The sequence below is a fragment of the Gambusia affinis genome, linkage group LG02 (assembly GCF_019740435.1).
Source record: "Gambusia affinis linkage group LG02, SWU_Gaff_1.0, whole genome shotgun sequence".
Taxonomy (NCBI): Eukaryota; Metazoa; Chordata; class Actinopteri; order Cyprinodontiformes; family Poeciliidae; genus Gambusia; species Gambusia affinis.
In genome coordinates this window covers 16697998-16713347 of record NC_057869.1, presented here as the reverse complement: position 1 = coordinate 16713347, position 15350 = coordinate 16697998, and the positions used below count along the sequence as shown (strand labels likewise).

General features: G+C 35.6%; 1 protein-coding gene across 9 annotated transcripts in view; it reads right to left on the bottom strand.

Moving 5' to 3' along the window:
- Window positions 1–8380: 8380 nt before the first annotated feature.
- Window positions 8381–15350, bottom strand: part of mical2a (microtubule associated monooxygenase, calponin and LIM domain containing 2a) — a 36001-nt gene continuing 29031 nt past the window's right edge. The window contains exons 17-24 of one of the 9 annotated variants that reach the window (XM_044099676.1): window positions 15045–15149; window positions 14347–14613; window positions 12563–12670; window positions 11800–11980; window positions 11631–11707; window positions 11448–11538; window positions 9812–9872; window positions 8381–8695 (exon numbers count right to left, since the gene is read on the bottom strand). In XM_044099676.1, coding sequence (XP_043955611.1) covers window positions 9814–9872; window positions 11448–11538; window positions 11631–11707; window positions 11800–11980; window positions 12563–12670; window positions 14347–14613; window positions 15045–15149 — 888 coding nt within the window. In that variant the 3' untranslated portion in view covers window positions 8381–8695; window positions 9812–9813. Of the gene's footprint in view, window positions 11539–11630; window positions 11708–11799; window positions 11981–12562; window positions 12671–14346; window positions 14614–15044; window positions 15150–15350 lie in introns of all 9 variants that reach the window. The other 8 variants (XM_044099684.1, XM_044099650.1, XM_044099659.1 and 5 more) reach the window with 8 other exon arrangements.

Below are 15350 nucleotides of genomic sequence, written 5' to 3'. Positions count from 1 at the left end.
TATGAATACTTTAATAAAACAAGACAGAAAGCATTCTCCAGCTGCCAGTAATCAGATTTATCCCCAGCTGCCATCCTTTGTTTTCTTTTTTTTCTAACAATGGAGACCTGGAAAGAGGGCAAAAAACATCAATCACACAGGAATTAAAAAATCTTACATCCTTTTCAGTGATACAATAAGAAAAACTAACTCAAGAGGGAAGAAGAGAACGAGAGACACGTGAAAAGTGTAAAATATTAGGATAAGAAAGTTGTCAAGGTTAAACAATGAAAAAAAACAAGACTTAATTTTTAAGGGAAATGGATACATAACACACTAGAATTGCTCAAGGCCCTTAGAATTGATTTGAAATATCACTGGAATACTAATAGTCAAACCGAATAAAAATGACTTTCCTTCAATTCCTGAGTTATTTTGAATAAAAAGCCCTATGGATTTTTTTTCTGCATAGGTGAGGAGTGTATCAGATAGTATGACATCATAAGTCGGCAAGACTAATAAATAAATAAATAAATCTAACTACCAACAATACTAACACAGAGGTTAAGGAGTATTTATGCCACGTTTGGTTCTTGTGTCACAATTTTAATGGTTGTTTCACTTACCTGATCCACCAATAAAGGTGTTCAGAAGTCAAAACAATATATGAGAAAAGTGGGGAAAAAAATAAACCTTCCCTGTCAGTATAATTTTGATTTCCAAAGTTTGCTGTTTTGCATCAGGGGTGCTGAAAACCTGCAGAGATATGAGTCAAAAAACATGTAACAAAGGTCTGGAAATAAAACTCTGTACATGGACATTTAACCACTCCACCACTTTCATTTTTCTTTTACATTCTTGAACTTGGCTGGTGTTTGTTTTGTTCAAAGATTTTCAAAGCAGGAAATGTTTCCTTGCAAAAATTATATAGACTCTACCCTAAGTGGCTGCCAAGATCTACAACATTTTATCTAAGCAGAAAAATTTAAGAAGAAAAAGAACCATTTATTTTTTAGATAACAAGAGAGAAGAAGTTTTATTTCTAATGGTACCTTTAAAGAGAGCATGTCAGTTGAAGAGTTAACTTTCTTTCAGTAAAATTTCTGAATTGTATTGTCAGGTTTTGATTGATCACCTTGCTTCTGGTTTGTTTTTCTTTTACCTAATGCTACATTTTACCTTCAATTGGATTTAATACAATTTTTAAATAAAAAACAGAGTTTTATTTCTTAATACACAATAAACAGTTTCATTTAGGCTTCATGCAAGCAAACCCAAATATGATGCATCCCATTGTGACAGTTTTGAGTAACTCTAGAATACTTTCTCTCCAAAAGGAGACCTCTTTACCAAAGGCTCTGCAGAGATCATTCACCTTCTGAGTATTTTATGAATATTATTGACAGCAGAATTTCTACCTGAACTAATCCTGAGAGTGAGACATTTCTTTAACCACTAACCCATGGTGAGCAGCTAGGAAGTCATTATGCAAATGCAAATCAGGTCAGGATGTCAGTAGAAATTACCTCATTTAACCCTCATTGGATTATGATATACTAGGGTAAAAAAAAAAAGACATTTAATCACAGTGTTCTTCTGTTATTGAAAAAAAGTATTAATTCAGCCTTTTACAGACTTATATTGTGTGCTCTGTTGTTTCACTTTTTGAAATATCATTATGAGCTGCATTAACACTGAGCTCTTTATCCAACCACATAAATAAAACACACATAATAAAAATAAAAAAAACATCTTGTATAATCGTATCAAAAGATTTGGAATAGGTCTCCTAAAATATTCTTTTTGGCCCATCACAGTAATATCTATTCTCCTTATTCACCCACTTGAATTAATAATCTTGAAAAATAATTTAATGGAAGGAAGGGTAGCCGTGCCACCCTCTCATCTATTGTTTTCATCCACGAGTCCCATTTTTCTGACTGCCGTATCCGTCCTTGTGGAAAGCCTCTTTTACTGATGTAAATCAGAGCCCATCAGCAGGCTGAAAAAGAAAACCAGACTTCTTTCAGCTAATTCCAACATCAGGATGCATCTGCGGCTATACACGCGTTCATATACATGTTGAATTTTGAAGCAAACAGAAAATGAGAAAATGCAGTGATGATTATGATCTGATTTTCCTCAGGAAGAAAATGCAAGTAACTAAAAATCACATTGCGTAGAGAAAGTTCATCTCTTTCTGATTTGCAGATGACTTAAATAGTGTTATTCCATGTTTGATTATTAAAATCCTTTAGAAAAACACCATGTGAAACAGTTAAAATATGTTCCAATTAGTCGATGCAGTGGAAGATATTCCCAGAATTTCATATTATTTATAAGCTTTTTTATAAATTAGTGCAGAAACATAATTGGATTATTAGGAAAAGCTATATTTCATTCCACTTTGAAAACTGGTAAATGACAAGTATGTGGAATGCAATTAAAGTAATAATCTGTCACATTTTTATCTAAATTGATTTTTACGTCCTCATTTCGAGTCCGTTTACCAGAAATATGGTTACTCCTTCTTTTAATAGCTTTTCTATACAACTATGTACAGTACTTAATGCACAGCAATTATTCGTCTTTATGCCTACCTGTATGGAGAAAATTATTAACATTGAAATGATAACGTCCCGGCACTAAAGCAACAATGAACAAAACTGAACAGCATTTTTCTGCCTTAATCGGCAAGCTGCAAAGGCATGATTTGAGCAGGTTGATGGAATTTTTTTTTTGCTTCAGGCGCACAGGAGAAATCTGAAGGACTTTGGTTGTGTTGAAGGTTGTCATGTTTGTCCTTCTTGATTAGATTTTAAAAATGCAATTACAGCTATGTGTGTGACGTTCCCAGCACCAGCTGAATCCGGGAGACATGTCCAAAAACATTCAAAATAAATAAATAAATAAATAAAAACCTTCTCCAAGGATTCTGAGCTGCATTTTTCCACTTAATAAATTCACTTCAATAAGGCGTCCAATGCTGAGTTATGGAGTTACAGGACAACTTCTGGAACCACAGATGCAAAGTGAAGACGAGCTTAATTCAGTAAGCCTCCTGACGAAACAAGGAACGTAAATCTTGGGGATGTGGAACCATAAAGTATCTACTCAATCGAGAAAAAACTGTCTTACGGATTTTCTTCTAAGTTCAAATTAGTATTTTTATTTATCTTTGTTTTGCCAAAATTGCCATTGAAATAAAAAAAATAAAAATAAAAAAAAACTGTCATCTTAAAAAGGAAGAGAAAACAAGAAATGAACACAACATTGTACAACAATTCTGCAATTTATTGGAGCTCAAAATAAGTCATAGTTTTATTTAACAGGCTTCTATTTTTCTCTAAATAAACAAACTTAATCATTAGTATTATGCTGCCTTTTCATTGAAATACCTGAAATAACTTTGATTTTCTTTCTACTCTTTTATAATATATCATTGCATGTAATTTCCTTTTACATGCAAAAGGAAGTTTTGCATGGCAACAAAATTTTCTTTTGCTCACCCTCTTTCAGTTCTTGTAAATTTACTTAGTTGAACATGAGCATGAGTGAAGAGCTGGGTCTGGTAAAACTGTATAAAAAAGTAATAAGAAAAATAGAATCTCATGAGAAGGCACTCAAATAATATATTTCAAAACAATACAACATTTTCAAGAAATCTCCCCGCTCCTCTTGTTAGAATGATGTATAAAATATGTTAATAAATTTGACATAAAGTCATAAAAAAGAGGGGACTAGGTGGAAGTCCCCTCCTAGTCCACAAAAATTTGCCACATTTTTTTATTGCAGCCAAGAAGAACAACCAACCAACCATTTGGGTAAAACAGGGAAAATAGTTAAAACGTAAGATAAGAGATCATCTTTTGAACTATGCTCTCTGTTGTTTGGGATTTCTTCAATACAAAGGGTATATTGTTGTCAAAGTGGTCATTAAAAGGATGAAATGTTAAAAATTCCTAGACTAAGATGGATGTAGATGAGAAGAATCAAACAATCTGATTTTTAATTTTCCTTTCTAGTAAGTAGCTTTAGCATTGGTCTTTTTGTGCAGCTTTTTCTCCCATCGAACCAGCAGAAGCAGCAGCTGCACTCATATGTCAGCAGGTTAAATGCAGCAGGCAGAACGGAGGCGCTGGATGACACCACTCTTGATGTTCCTGTGTGGCAATATGAGAGCGAGAGGTTCTGTGCTGGTTCTTTTGTCCAGTTTGGTCATGTGTCTTCTAGTTTCTGTTTGCTCGTATTCTGCATAGTAAAACCCAAAGTTTGCACTCAGTAAAAAACCAGAATCGTGCCGTATTCAGAATGGAGAAGAATAGTGAAATGACAGCTGCTTTCTGACTGAACATTTACATTGTTTGTTAACTCTGTCAGTGTTTTGTCTCTCCTCTGACTGATGAATTGTTTTTAAATGCAGGATCGTTTGCGTGAAAGTGCAAAAAATAATGACATTTTTATTTTTAGATTTACGACTATCCAGTTTTTCCAGTTTTTTTCCATCAACTTTCACAGCTTCTGTAATTTCAATGCAATTTTCAGACTCTGATTGCTCCTTTACTCGAAGGTTAATCATAGTTACTGTGGGGCCTGTTTTCTCTTCTCCTCTACTCTTTATGCATTCAAAGAAAAAGTCATTTATTGAACAAGAAAAACGAGATGGACGAGTTGTGAGAGGTCAGTATACAGATTAGACTGCGAAGAGGCGAACACAACAAAGCAAACCTATCTCTGCCTCTGCTGGACATTTTGCAAAAAAACAAAAACAAATCTTTTCTTTCGGAGAAAACAAATCTACTTTTTTATTTTATGATTTAACCATCTAAAAAAAACTTCTGTTGTTCATCAAACACCTACTTAGCCTTTTTGATAACGCATGTCAGGCAAATAATACAAATATTAGATTTATAAGAAACATCATAAGATTAAATAAAACTCATAATAAACACATTCTAAATTACTTATCATCAACATGACAGAATAATAGAATATAATTTTCTAATAAACCTGTTTTTATTATGTGTTTGCATGTATGTGTGTGATGTGGTGGATGGGGGTGTGCGTGTGTGTGCGTGTGTGTGTGTATGCACTACTAATGTTAATGAAACCCCCAAAAAGTTGAAAATTTTAAGGGATGAGTTGTCCAGAAATGTATTTAAATCTCTTATCTGTCTTCGTGTCTCTGAAAGAATTTGTGTGACATTCTTTTTGCACATTTTTCTTTAATAAATCTAAAACCTAAATCTAAATAAAGTTTTTGCATTTATTTCCCCCCCCCTCTGGTACCCCTAAATTAAATTTATGTCGATAATCAGAGACTGTATTGAGTCTCTGATTTTGTAGCCATCCCTGCTGCTTGCATGTAGTAGCATTAGACATGCAAGCAGCAGTCTTAAATAATAGACAGGCCATTATTTAAGTTTTCAACTTTACAGCAGCCTGCCATACTGAGCATGATGAATACAGCATTTGTAGAGAGCCAAAAATAACTTTAAAGGAGCTGCTGAGATCCACATGTTCAGGTGGGAGAGTCTAGAGACTGGACAACTATTTATCTTGTACTTTCCAACTCTGGTATTTTTGGAGCAGAGACAAGCATTTAGCTTTTATGGAAAGAAAACCAGTAAGTTAAATCCAAAGTTTGCGACTGCAAACATGAAGGGGGGGGAACTCTGGTGAGATGAAACCTAAGCTAATTATTTTGGCCTACATACCAAACATAGAATGTAATAGGAAACTAAGACTGCACATTATACAACTGAACACACTATCCCCAGCCTTAAAGGTGGTGGCAGCATCATGTAAGGCAACTTTACTCATATAGCACCTTTCAGCCAAAGACAATTCAAAATGCTTGAACAAAAAAGATAAAAACATACAAGAAGAAGATAGTAATAAGAAAAAATATAAGCAGCATAAAAAAATCAAGCAGATTAAAAACAGACATAGTAAACATTAAAAAATTTAAATATAGTGAATGAATAGAATTTAAAAAAAATGTAAGAATAGGCAACTTCAAATAGGAAGGTTTTTAATCTTGTTTTAAATAAACTCAAGGAAGGGGCAGACTTACAACGAGCAGGAAGCTGATTCCAGAGTGCTGGAGCATAAAAACTGCTTCACCATGTTTAGTGCCGACTCTCTGAATGGTTAGTAGGTTTGATTCTGATGATCTTAAAGGTCTGAGTGGTAAATATGGTTGAAGAAGATCAGAAATGTAGTCTGGGTTTCTATTATGAAGTGCTTTGCAAACTATTAAGGAGATTTTAAATTCTATTCTTTGAGCAACAGGCAGCCAGTGCAGGGATCTTAGAACTGGACTGATATGCTGATCTCCTTTGGTGTAAGTAAGGATTCTCGCAGCGGCATTCTGGAGAAGCTGGAGCGGTCTTATTGCTCCAGCGGGGATACTTTTCTCCAGCAAGCACAAGGAAGCTGGTCACTGATTGGTTGGAGGATGAATGGAGTTATCAACAAGAACCCTGAAAGAAAACATTTTAAAGGCTGCAGACGACTTGAAACTTCCGAAATATACAGTCAGAGCTACATAGGACAGTTTAAATGAAACGTGAAACCCAAGTAGCAGAACTCCAAAATTGCTGTTCACAAAGTCCACTTCTGTTTTGAACACTGTTCAGAAATGCACAACAAGCTCCAGGGTTGAACCTTCACTGACTTTCCACAGCATATAAAGTCACTTTTGTATTGAATAAAACTGAAGCAGGCAAAGAAGGATGGACAATCAACAGATGTAATCCAAAACATCTGCAGCTGTAATGAAAGGTGGTTTTTCAAACCATTGACTCGGGTGGAGCGGTGAATAAAAATTCATCCCATACTTTTCAGAAATTTCTTTGTAAAAACTACATTTTATCTTCCTTTCATTTCAGAAATATGTGCTTTTTATGCCAATAAAATCCCACAAAAATGCACTGAAATTTGTAGTTATGTCACAAAATGTGAAAAATCTCAAGAGGTGTGAATACTCTTTTTCGGAGCACTCTATTTGTACATCTTTATAACAATTGTACTTTTGCACAGATTGCTTTTGTCAAACATTTTTTCTTTCACAAAATGGCTCATTGTGGGCAGGAGAACGTTGTTGCTCAAACAACAAATCAGCGTAGTGTCAAACTGCCTCTGCACATGATGCAGGTAGAAAATATGGTGGGGTGTGTTGGAAATTAATATGAAAGTTCTAATGTAAAAATAAGAAACAATTTAGACACAAAATGTCCTGTTTTGCTCATAATTTAGCAACATAATTGGCATCATTTCCTGTCCAGTCCAATTTTGTGCCTAAAAAAAACTGTGTGTAAAAAAAAACGTATCTAAAAATGCGTCTTTTCTCATCTGATTATTATAGAATCCGACGCCTGAATTATTAAAAATTTTTATTTTTTATTCTTCAGTATTTAAACATAAATTTCTAATGAAACATTTCTTTCTGGCTGTAAACTGTCTCCTGTGCTCAAACTTTTAAAATCAGCGGAAGCGTTGTGTTTCAGACTGATCTCAAGATGTAAAACCAAGGGATTAAATTTACTTTTCAAAATATCTTCTTTGTAGTGAAATAAAAGGAGAAACTATTATTTAGAGAAATATAAAAAAAAATTCTAATAATTATTTTTATGGAATAAAATAATTCAAGCAGTTTTGATAATCTCATATAAGATTAATTTCCCTTGCAGCAATTTTGTTTTCATGATAACAATTATTATTATTATAACTTTTGTTTTTGAGAATTTGACAATCTGTTGATCTGATGTCAATGTTGCCAAGAAAGCGTTTTCATTTTGAGTTATGCAGCACAGCGTCCCCTTCTGGTATTGAGTTTGGATTTCCTGCAGACCAGTGAATGATTTTTTATGTTTCATCCTGAAAAAACAATAGTTCCTCATTGATCTATGTGCCAAATAAGCAAATAAAAATGAGCTGATGCCAGCAAAAGGTAAATAAATCCAATTTTGAAGAATTAGTTTTTCTTGTTGCAACAAAATTAATTGACAAAACTCTCACTCATATAGCACATCATCTCTTTTCAAAGTCAAGGACTTTTTTTTTCTACGAACAATACAAAAGTGACTTTATATGCTGTGGAAAGTCAGTGAAGGTTCAACCCTGGAGCTTTTTGTGCATTTCTGAACAGTATTCAAAACAGAAGTGGATTTTGATTTTAAGTTGGGAATTTTTTTATTTTTTTATTTTTAAAAGAGAGACAAAAACTTAGAATATTATAACTTTTATTATCCAGTGTTTGCTTGTCTCACTGATACAGCTTCTCTTACCACACATTGTCCTTATTTTTATGCTCATTATGTTCAGAGTTTTGCACAAATTTGACAGACAGAGTGACTGCAAGCGAGGAACGCGGAGAACACACCATTTTTGACACTGATTTGAATTTTTTTTTTTAATTGATGCATGAAGAATTGTCTTGTTAATTTTGGTCAAGAAAAAAAAAAAATATAACAGCCTATGCTGTTAAATATAATGTTATTTGATAAAAAGAGCCACCATGTGATGTACAATACTAGGTCAAAGCAGTCCAACAAAAACATCCATACAGTGATGATGAGCACATGAACAGATTACTAACAGACAGTTTAACGTTGCTATAAAATCAAATTATCAGCAATGAGAAATAATGAAGTTTAAGTTGTAACTTGCAGTCCTGGGAGCCACAAGATACACGTCTCTTCTTCAGCAGCTCCTAAATGTAGGAGGCAAAAAATATATATACAATTCAACAGAGAATGTACACTGTTAAATGTTTTGGTTTTATTTTGCAAACTAAATACATACAGAAAGAATTGTATTGTTTTTTTAGAAAGTCTTATTAAAACATAAAAAAAGTAATTTTATAAACTTTCCCTCTTCCTCAGAGTGAAAATTTGTGTCATTTACATTGCAGCTTTTAGAATTAAATGGCCAATTATTAGTTGAGGTCTTACAAAGATGAATATATATGTTTATGAATTGATATATATGACAACCATTAGATGTAGATGAGTGATTTAAATAACCGAGGGAAAATTATGTGTCATGAATCTATTGTTCTACCATTTAGTGCTTTTGCCCAAAATCATCAAGTCACTGTGAAGAACAAAGATTCTTGACTTGTAATGAGTTGATAGTGATCACTGAATATTCTGATTTTCAAAACAAATGCGATAAAAAAATATTGTTGTTTCTGTAATATTCAATTTAGTTAGCAAACAGCAAAGGAATCTGTAGTCACAAACATTGCTAGAGGGGTTTGCCACTGATTTAATGAGAAACAAACCATCAGAAGGGCAGGAAAACAAAAACACAAAACAGTTTAGGGTTAGTGAGGAACACCTCAGTTTCCAAACTTTAAATTCTGACTTAAGAAGGTCCTTCAGTTGAATTCTCCAGCTTTAAATTTTGGTGTCAGTTTTTGGAGGGTAATTACAAACAATTAAATTGGTAGCCAGCACTAAACAGCCAACATAGTCATTTGTTTACATTGTCGCATTATTGGAAACTTCTCAAAGTGAAGCGAATGGGGAAAAATCATTAAGAACTCCTAGCAGGCGGTGTTACTTGGAACTAGACAGTAATCATAAAAGATGTGGGAAAATCTGGTTTAGAACAAGTCACACCTTGTGAGTGTCAAAGTCTCAAGTCAGGCTAAGCATAAGCAGCTTCCTCAGACAAATCAAGGACTGATAAAACACTGGAAACACAGAAGCCACACATCAGACATGATTTTAGAGAAACCAATCTTCCCAGTTTGTCACTCATATTAGACACTGCAACAATGAAGTGTTCACAGCACAAACCATGTGGTCATGCAGGGAATCACCTTCAAAATGTAATTTCTTCTAACCATCCGTGTGCTTCAAATGCTTCATAAAAGTCGTCGGCTGAGTGATAAAAGGAGATAAACAGGTGCTGAAACACTGACATCGGAATAAGGACAACAACAAAACACCTGAACGTACACAAGAATTTTACGTTTATGCAAAAAAGATATCGACTTTCACAATGAGCCAACACAGATACGTAAAGATTCATTTGCGATGAAGATGTATAAGTTATATTTTATACAAGTCCAGTTTGTCTGCTTACAAAAGTCCTTTGGCATTTTGAAACACTGATGTTTTCCTCTTGAACAGTAAACAAGACATTCAGCTGCAGATTCAAAATATTATAAAGCTCGTAGCGAAACATAAAATTTTACCACGCCGTAAACACTTTAGAAGATGCATTGGATGTCAGCAATCATTTTCAAATAAATCTCTACATGTGAAACTAAATCTAAAGAGCCCTGTGAGCGTCATTAGACTGCGTACTTTTATAGGAAGCAGCTGGTTGGTTCCAGTCAGAGAGGTTTGCAGTTGATTATCCAACAACATGCTTTGAAAAAAAAAAAATGGCAAAGACATTCAAACACTTTACAGTGTGCATTCAGATCAAAGTAAATCTGACCATATTAAACACATGGGGGTGTTAAAAATGGTAATCAAAAATAAAATAACATAAAATAGGGGAAAAACTTGTTCGGCTGCCATCTTTTGAGGCACCAGTAGATGGCAGCAAAATAAAGCAAAACACTCCCCAAAGTTAACGACAGTGGTAGACTCTTTGGTGATATTCATGAAAAACTAAAATGAATGAAAACAATTCATAAGATCAAACAGAGAATTACCACAGTGTCAGTAAAACACAGCTCTGCCAGCATCTCGAAATAATACGTTTATTTTGAATAAAACTGTGATGGCTGCTAACATGAGAGTGGACTTTTTTGTCCAAGGTGACAGTTTATCGCTACGTAGACAAAACAATTCTCCAAAATAAAGTGCATAGAGTTCATGAGTCATATCTCTAACCACAAGACTCAGAAACAGCTATTAACTAGAGCAAATCTACAGTAACGGTGATAGGACTAAATCAGTCTAATGACTACAATCTACTGATTCTGATTTCAAACCATTTAATGCATTTGCTCACCTCATAACTGGTCGGTTTTCTCCTCTTTGGCAGATGCACAGATGCATCCAATGCTTTCACAAATGAGTAAACATCAAAATCCTGCTTCCATGCATGTACAAGTAATGATAGCAATTCAATCAGTGTGCACCAGTGGTAAGAGGGAGAAAATTAAAACAGTTTTTTTGCCCTGTTGAGAAACTAGATGAGCCTGTGCCCGATCTGCTCTTGCAGCCAAAGCAGTACAGGTTGCAAGGTGCTCGGCTCATCAGGAACGGTCTCAGTGTGCAACTGGAGCAGAACCTCTTGTAAAACAAACAACAGGGGTAAGCTCATGCTCAGTAGCTCGTACAGTAACGTGTAGTCATGGGCGTTGTCTCTTAGGTGGCCGGCGAGGGCCTGTGCTGCGCTGCGAGCGCGGTGAGACAGATACCAGGGGGCGTTACAGACGGCGCGCGTCACACTCAGCGACCAGTTCAGCTTTTTCTTTATGAACGAAGTGCAGGTACCTGCCGCAGGCGGGCTCTCCAGCTCTGCCGATCTGCTGGACTGGGAGCTTTCTCCGTCTGCAGCTATTTGATCCTGAGCTCGATTCCGATTCTGAGCAAGGAAGACGTACAGAGATGTTGGGTCATTTTACCATGCTAATGTTAAAAAATTAAAAAATAAAAATTGATTAACGTTGTGCTCACTGGAGGTAGAGAAAAAGTCCTTCGCAGATTTGTCCCATTGTTGCGCTGGTGAAAATGAAGTTTGCAGTAGAGTTTCCCTGCAAAAGTTTGAAAAAATAAATAAATAAAAAAATAACGGTTAAAGAAAGTTGGTCATGATGAACATGAAAAAATACACACAGACAGGTACCTTCTTCTGAGTTGAACGCATGCGCTCCCTGTGGGAGAGAACAGTTGCAGGTGGAACACCGGAAACATTCCCGGTGGAAATAGAACCCCTCGGCACAGACCCTCTCAACCATGTAAACACGCTTGGAGCAAGAGTAGCACTTGTCAGCCGACTGGGAAAACGTCCTTCTTACCGAACCTCCCTGGAAAACAGAAGTAAGCAATTATTTCACATTATTTGAGCCGCTGACGTACTTGATTAAAGAAGAGAGTTCGGCCATTGGAGGATGCTCCATGGCTCTGCAGGTTTCAGATCTGATGCTGACATGAATTTCGGGATTATAGCTGATGGTGGGGCTTCTCTCCAACATCTGGCTGTTCAGTTAAACAGGGCTGTTTGGGCGGAGCAGAAAAACCCACAAAGTGCCACCACACGCTTCTCCTCTGAGGGCTGCTTGTAATTAAAAACAGGGGGAGCTGGAAGAGCACTTAAAACAAGCTCTCAAAGAAAAGCAGAATTTTTGCATGTAATTTTTTATATGACAATTATAAAACAGCAGTCATGCAGACACATCAATACTTCTATTTAAACATGCATTTATTCAACACTGCTCATCTCGAGATTATATGACCTTTTTGAAGTTGTTTTAGGAATGTAAACATTGTGAACACATGCTGCGTGGAAATATATATGAGTGGATAAAATTAATTCATAAGTGAGAAAACATACAAATGCATGCTGGTGTTCAAAACAAGCATGGCTTCACACAATTTACGATAGTCACCTTGAGAACGTCAGGACTGTCTCCTGAGAACAGGCCACTAAGGTGAACAGCTTTTTCCTTTATGCTCTTTGTCTGAAACTCCCTAACTTGTTGTGTTTGAGCTTTTTTCTACAAGATAACAAAGGGAAAATCAACAGTTTTCACATTCACCCACAAACAAACTAGACAGAGTACTAACTCCAAACACCTGTGTGGCCCTGAAGAGTGTATGTCATCAAGAAGAAAACAATAGTTATTCTGCATTCAGCAACATATTGATCACTTTCATTTTAGTCCTCACACAAAGATTGGCTACCACAGATCACATTGGTTGAGTTAGCTACAGTTCCTCTGAGTTCTGTAATGTTCTGTTTCAGGAATCGTTATGTTTCCTGTAGTGATCGGATGAAAAAAATATAAATCAGAGAGGCAGAAAACTAATAGATAGTCAGATGAACCTTCCATTCATTTTGGCTATTAAAAACAACTCTGATTGAAAATATTTATCTGATTAACTTTCATACCAAACTAGATATAAGACATCTAGACTTTCACATATAACTTTTTATTATGTCCATCGCTGTATTGTGAGCTAAGAAACTGCTGTGTTATTATGCTATGGGTGTCCAAAATGTGGCCCATAATTTTATGTGACTAACAACCACAATTCAATTTGTGGTTGAACTGTGGCCCCCACAGAACAGACAATTGATGTATATTTCTCTCACTTGCTTAAAGTAACATTTTCTCATGCATCTCTTACCAATCATTTTTTTATTTTATTTTATTAACTGCTTTCAGGCACTGTGCTAAGCAAGGCATGGCTATCACAGAGAGCTCAGTCACTCTGTGTGACTTTGGAGCTTGGAACAAGATCCAGAGTTTCAGAGTAATTTCCAACATGAATACGAAGTTTATATTAATTAAAATATAATGTGTTCTAATCTTAAATGCTCTGTTTTCATTATCTGTAAGCAGAAAATCATCACAATTAACAGAAGTAAAAGCTTGGAAAATCATCGTGTGCATATTTAATCCATAAAATGTGTTTCGCTCTGTGAAGGAGTTACTGATAAGGATCTTTTCAATAATATTATAACAGTTGTGCTTTCATAAACCCAATGTGCTGTGAAGTTATTACTAGTATAATGTTTTAACAAAGCAGATAAACAAGTTTAAATAGAAAAGATGAGAAAAAATACTGCATCCGTCAACTGAAAACAGATAAACGATCGAAAGTTATCTCTTGGCACATCATCAATGCATTGAATAGAAAAAATTTTATTTTAAAAAGTCACTTCTTCATGTGTGCAAGAAGTCATTACAATAACAATTTAAGCTGAAAAAGGGAGAAAATAGTAAAATAAAATAAAAAACATTGCATATTTTTCAAAAGGAATGTTTTCTTGGCTTTCTTCCTGTGAGGAATGGTTGCATAAATATTTTAGTTACAGCAAATGAAGAAATGCTGGTTCCACTGGTACAAATTGCACCGACAGAGGCAAACAGAGGTAATGACTCAAAGTCTGCCAACATGTGCTTACATGAGAAGCATTTGGCTGTTGTAACTGTAACAGTAAAACAAACTCGAGCCAAGTTTGTTGGCCTGCTCTGCGTTTCTGGAAAGCTGGATAATTTGGGGTTGACTTCATCTGACTGCATGTTACACAAGCCAAAAAGTATAATGGGAACATAATATACAATCATCATTCACTCTGGGGCCTTTTTGGGAATCGGAGCGTGCAGCAATGTAAGAAGAGCACCGAGCAGAAAAACAGACAGGCAAAGCAGGAGAAAGTGTTCACCTCAGATACGTGTTCGTCCACCTCTCTGAGGCGATGCAGAACTCTTGTCATGAAACAGATAGCAGAGCGGCAGGACGGAGGAGATGTGGGGGGCTCAGGACTCTCACGCTCAGGCTGGGGCTTCGTCTCAGTGAGAGTTTGATCAACATGTCTGAGCTTCACGACTAAAAATGGATGCTGGGGCTGAGGATGGAGCTGGGGTTTTGGCAGAGTCTTTGGAGGAAGGTTGGCTAACTGTTCAGCCGCCTTTCTGATACTTTTTTCAAACTGAAAGGTATAGTACACATAGAAGTTCCTATAAATCCACATCTAAAATTACTCTGAGTGTCTTGATTATTTAAAGAAAAAAAAGCATGCAGGTGGTTCTCTACAGTCACAAAAAATGTATTGAAATTAAGACATTTTTTTAGATTTTGTATCTAAAAAAATCTGATCAAAAATCAAAATGGATTGCCAATGTTTTAACTGTGGGGTGTAACCTTGGGGTGTATTTCAGGACATTTTTTTCTGATTGTGGAAACCTTTGACCTGACAAAAATCCACAATTGATTAAGTCTTTGTTTTCTGTTTGGGATTATTCTCCAATCACAAAAAAATCCAAATAGATAATTCTAAATATTAGATTTTATGTACTGATGAGTGAACATAATAAAACATGTCAGAGACTTTTTTGGGCCTGTTGTGCCACTTAAATTTACCTGTGTCATTGAGGAAGGCTTAGGTGGGACCGGAGACCTGATCGTAACAGGCCGAAGCTCAATCTGATTAAGATTAGGGAGCACCAAGACTGTCTCGCAGTCTGACTATATGGGGTTTAGAGGAGGATTGGAGAAGTGTTAGTGCAAAAGTACAGGAAAGAGGAAAAAAAAGAGGATAAGAGTCATGCTAGAAATAAGAGTTTTAACACTTAAACAACAGAGCACAGTTTAAGATTTTGCAATTAAGCAGCTGAGTTCAAGATGAGAAAATAACCTTAAACGTCTAAAACACTTGAAAATATATAT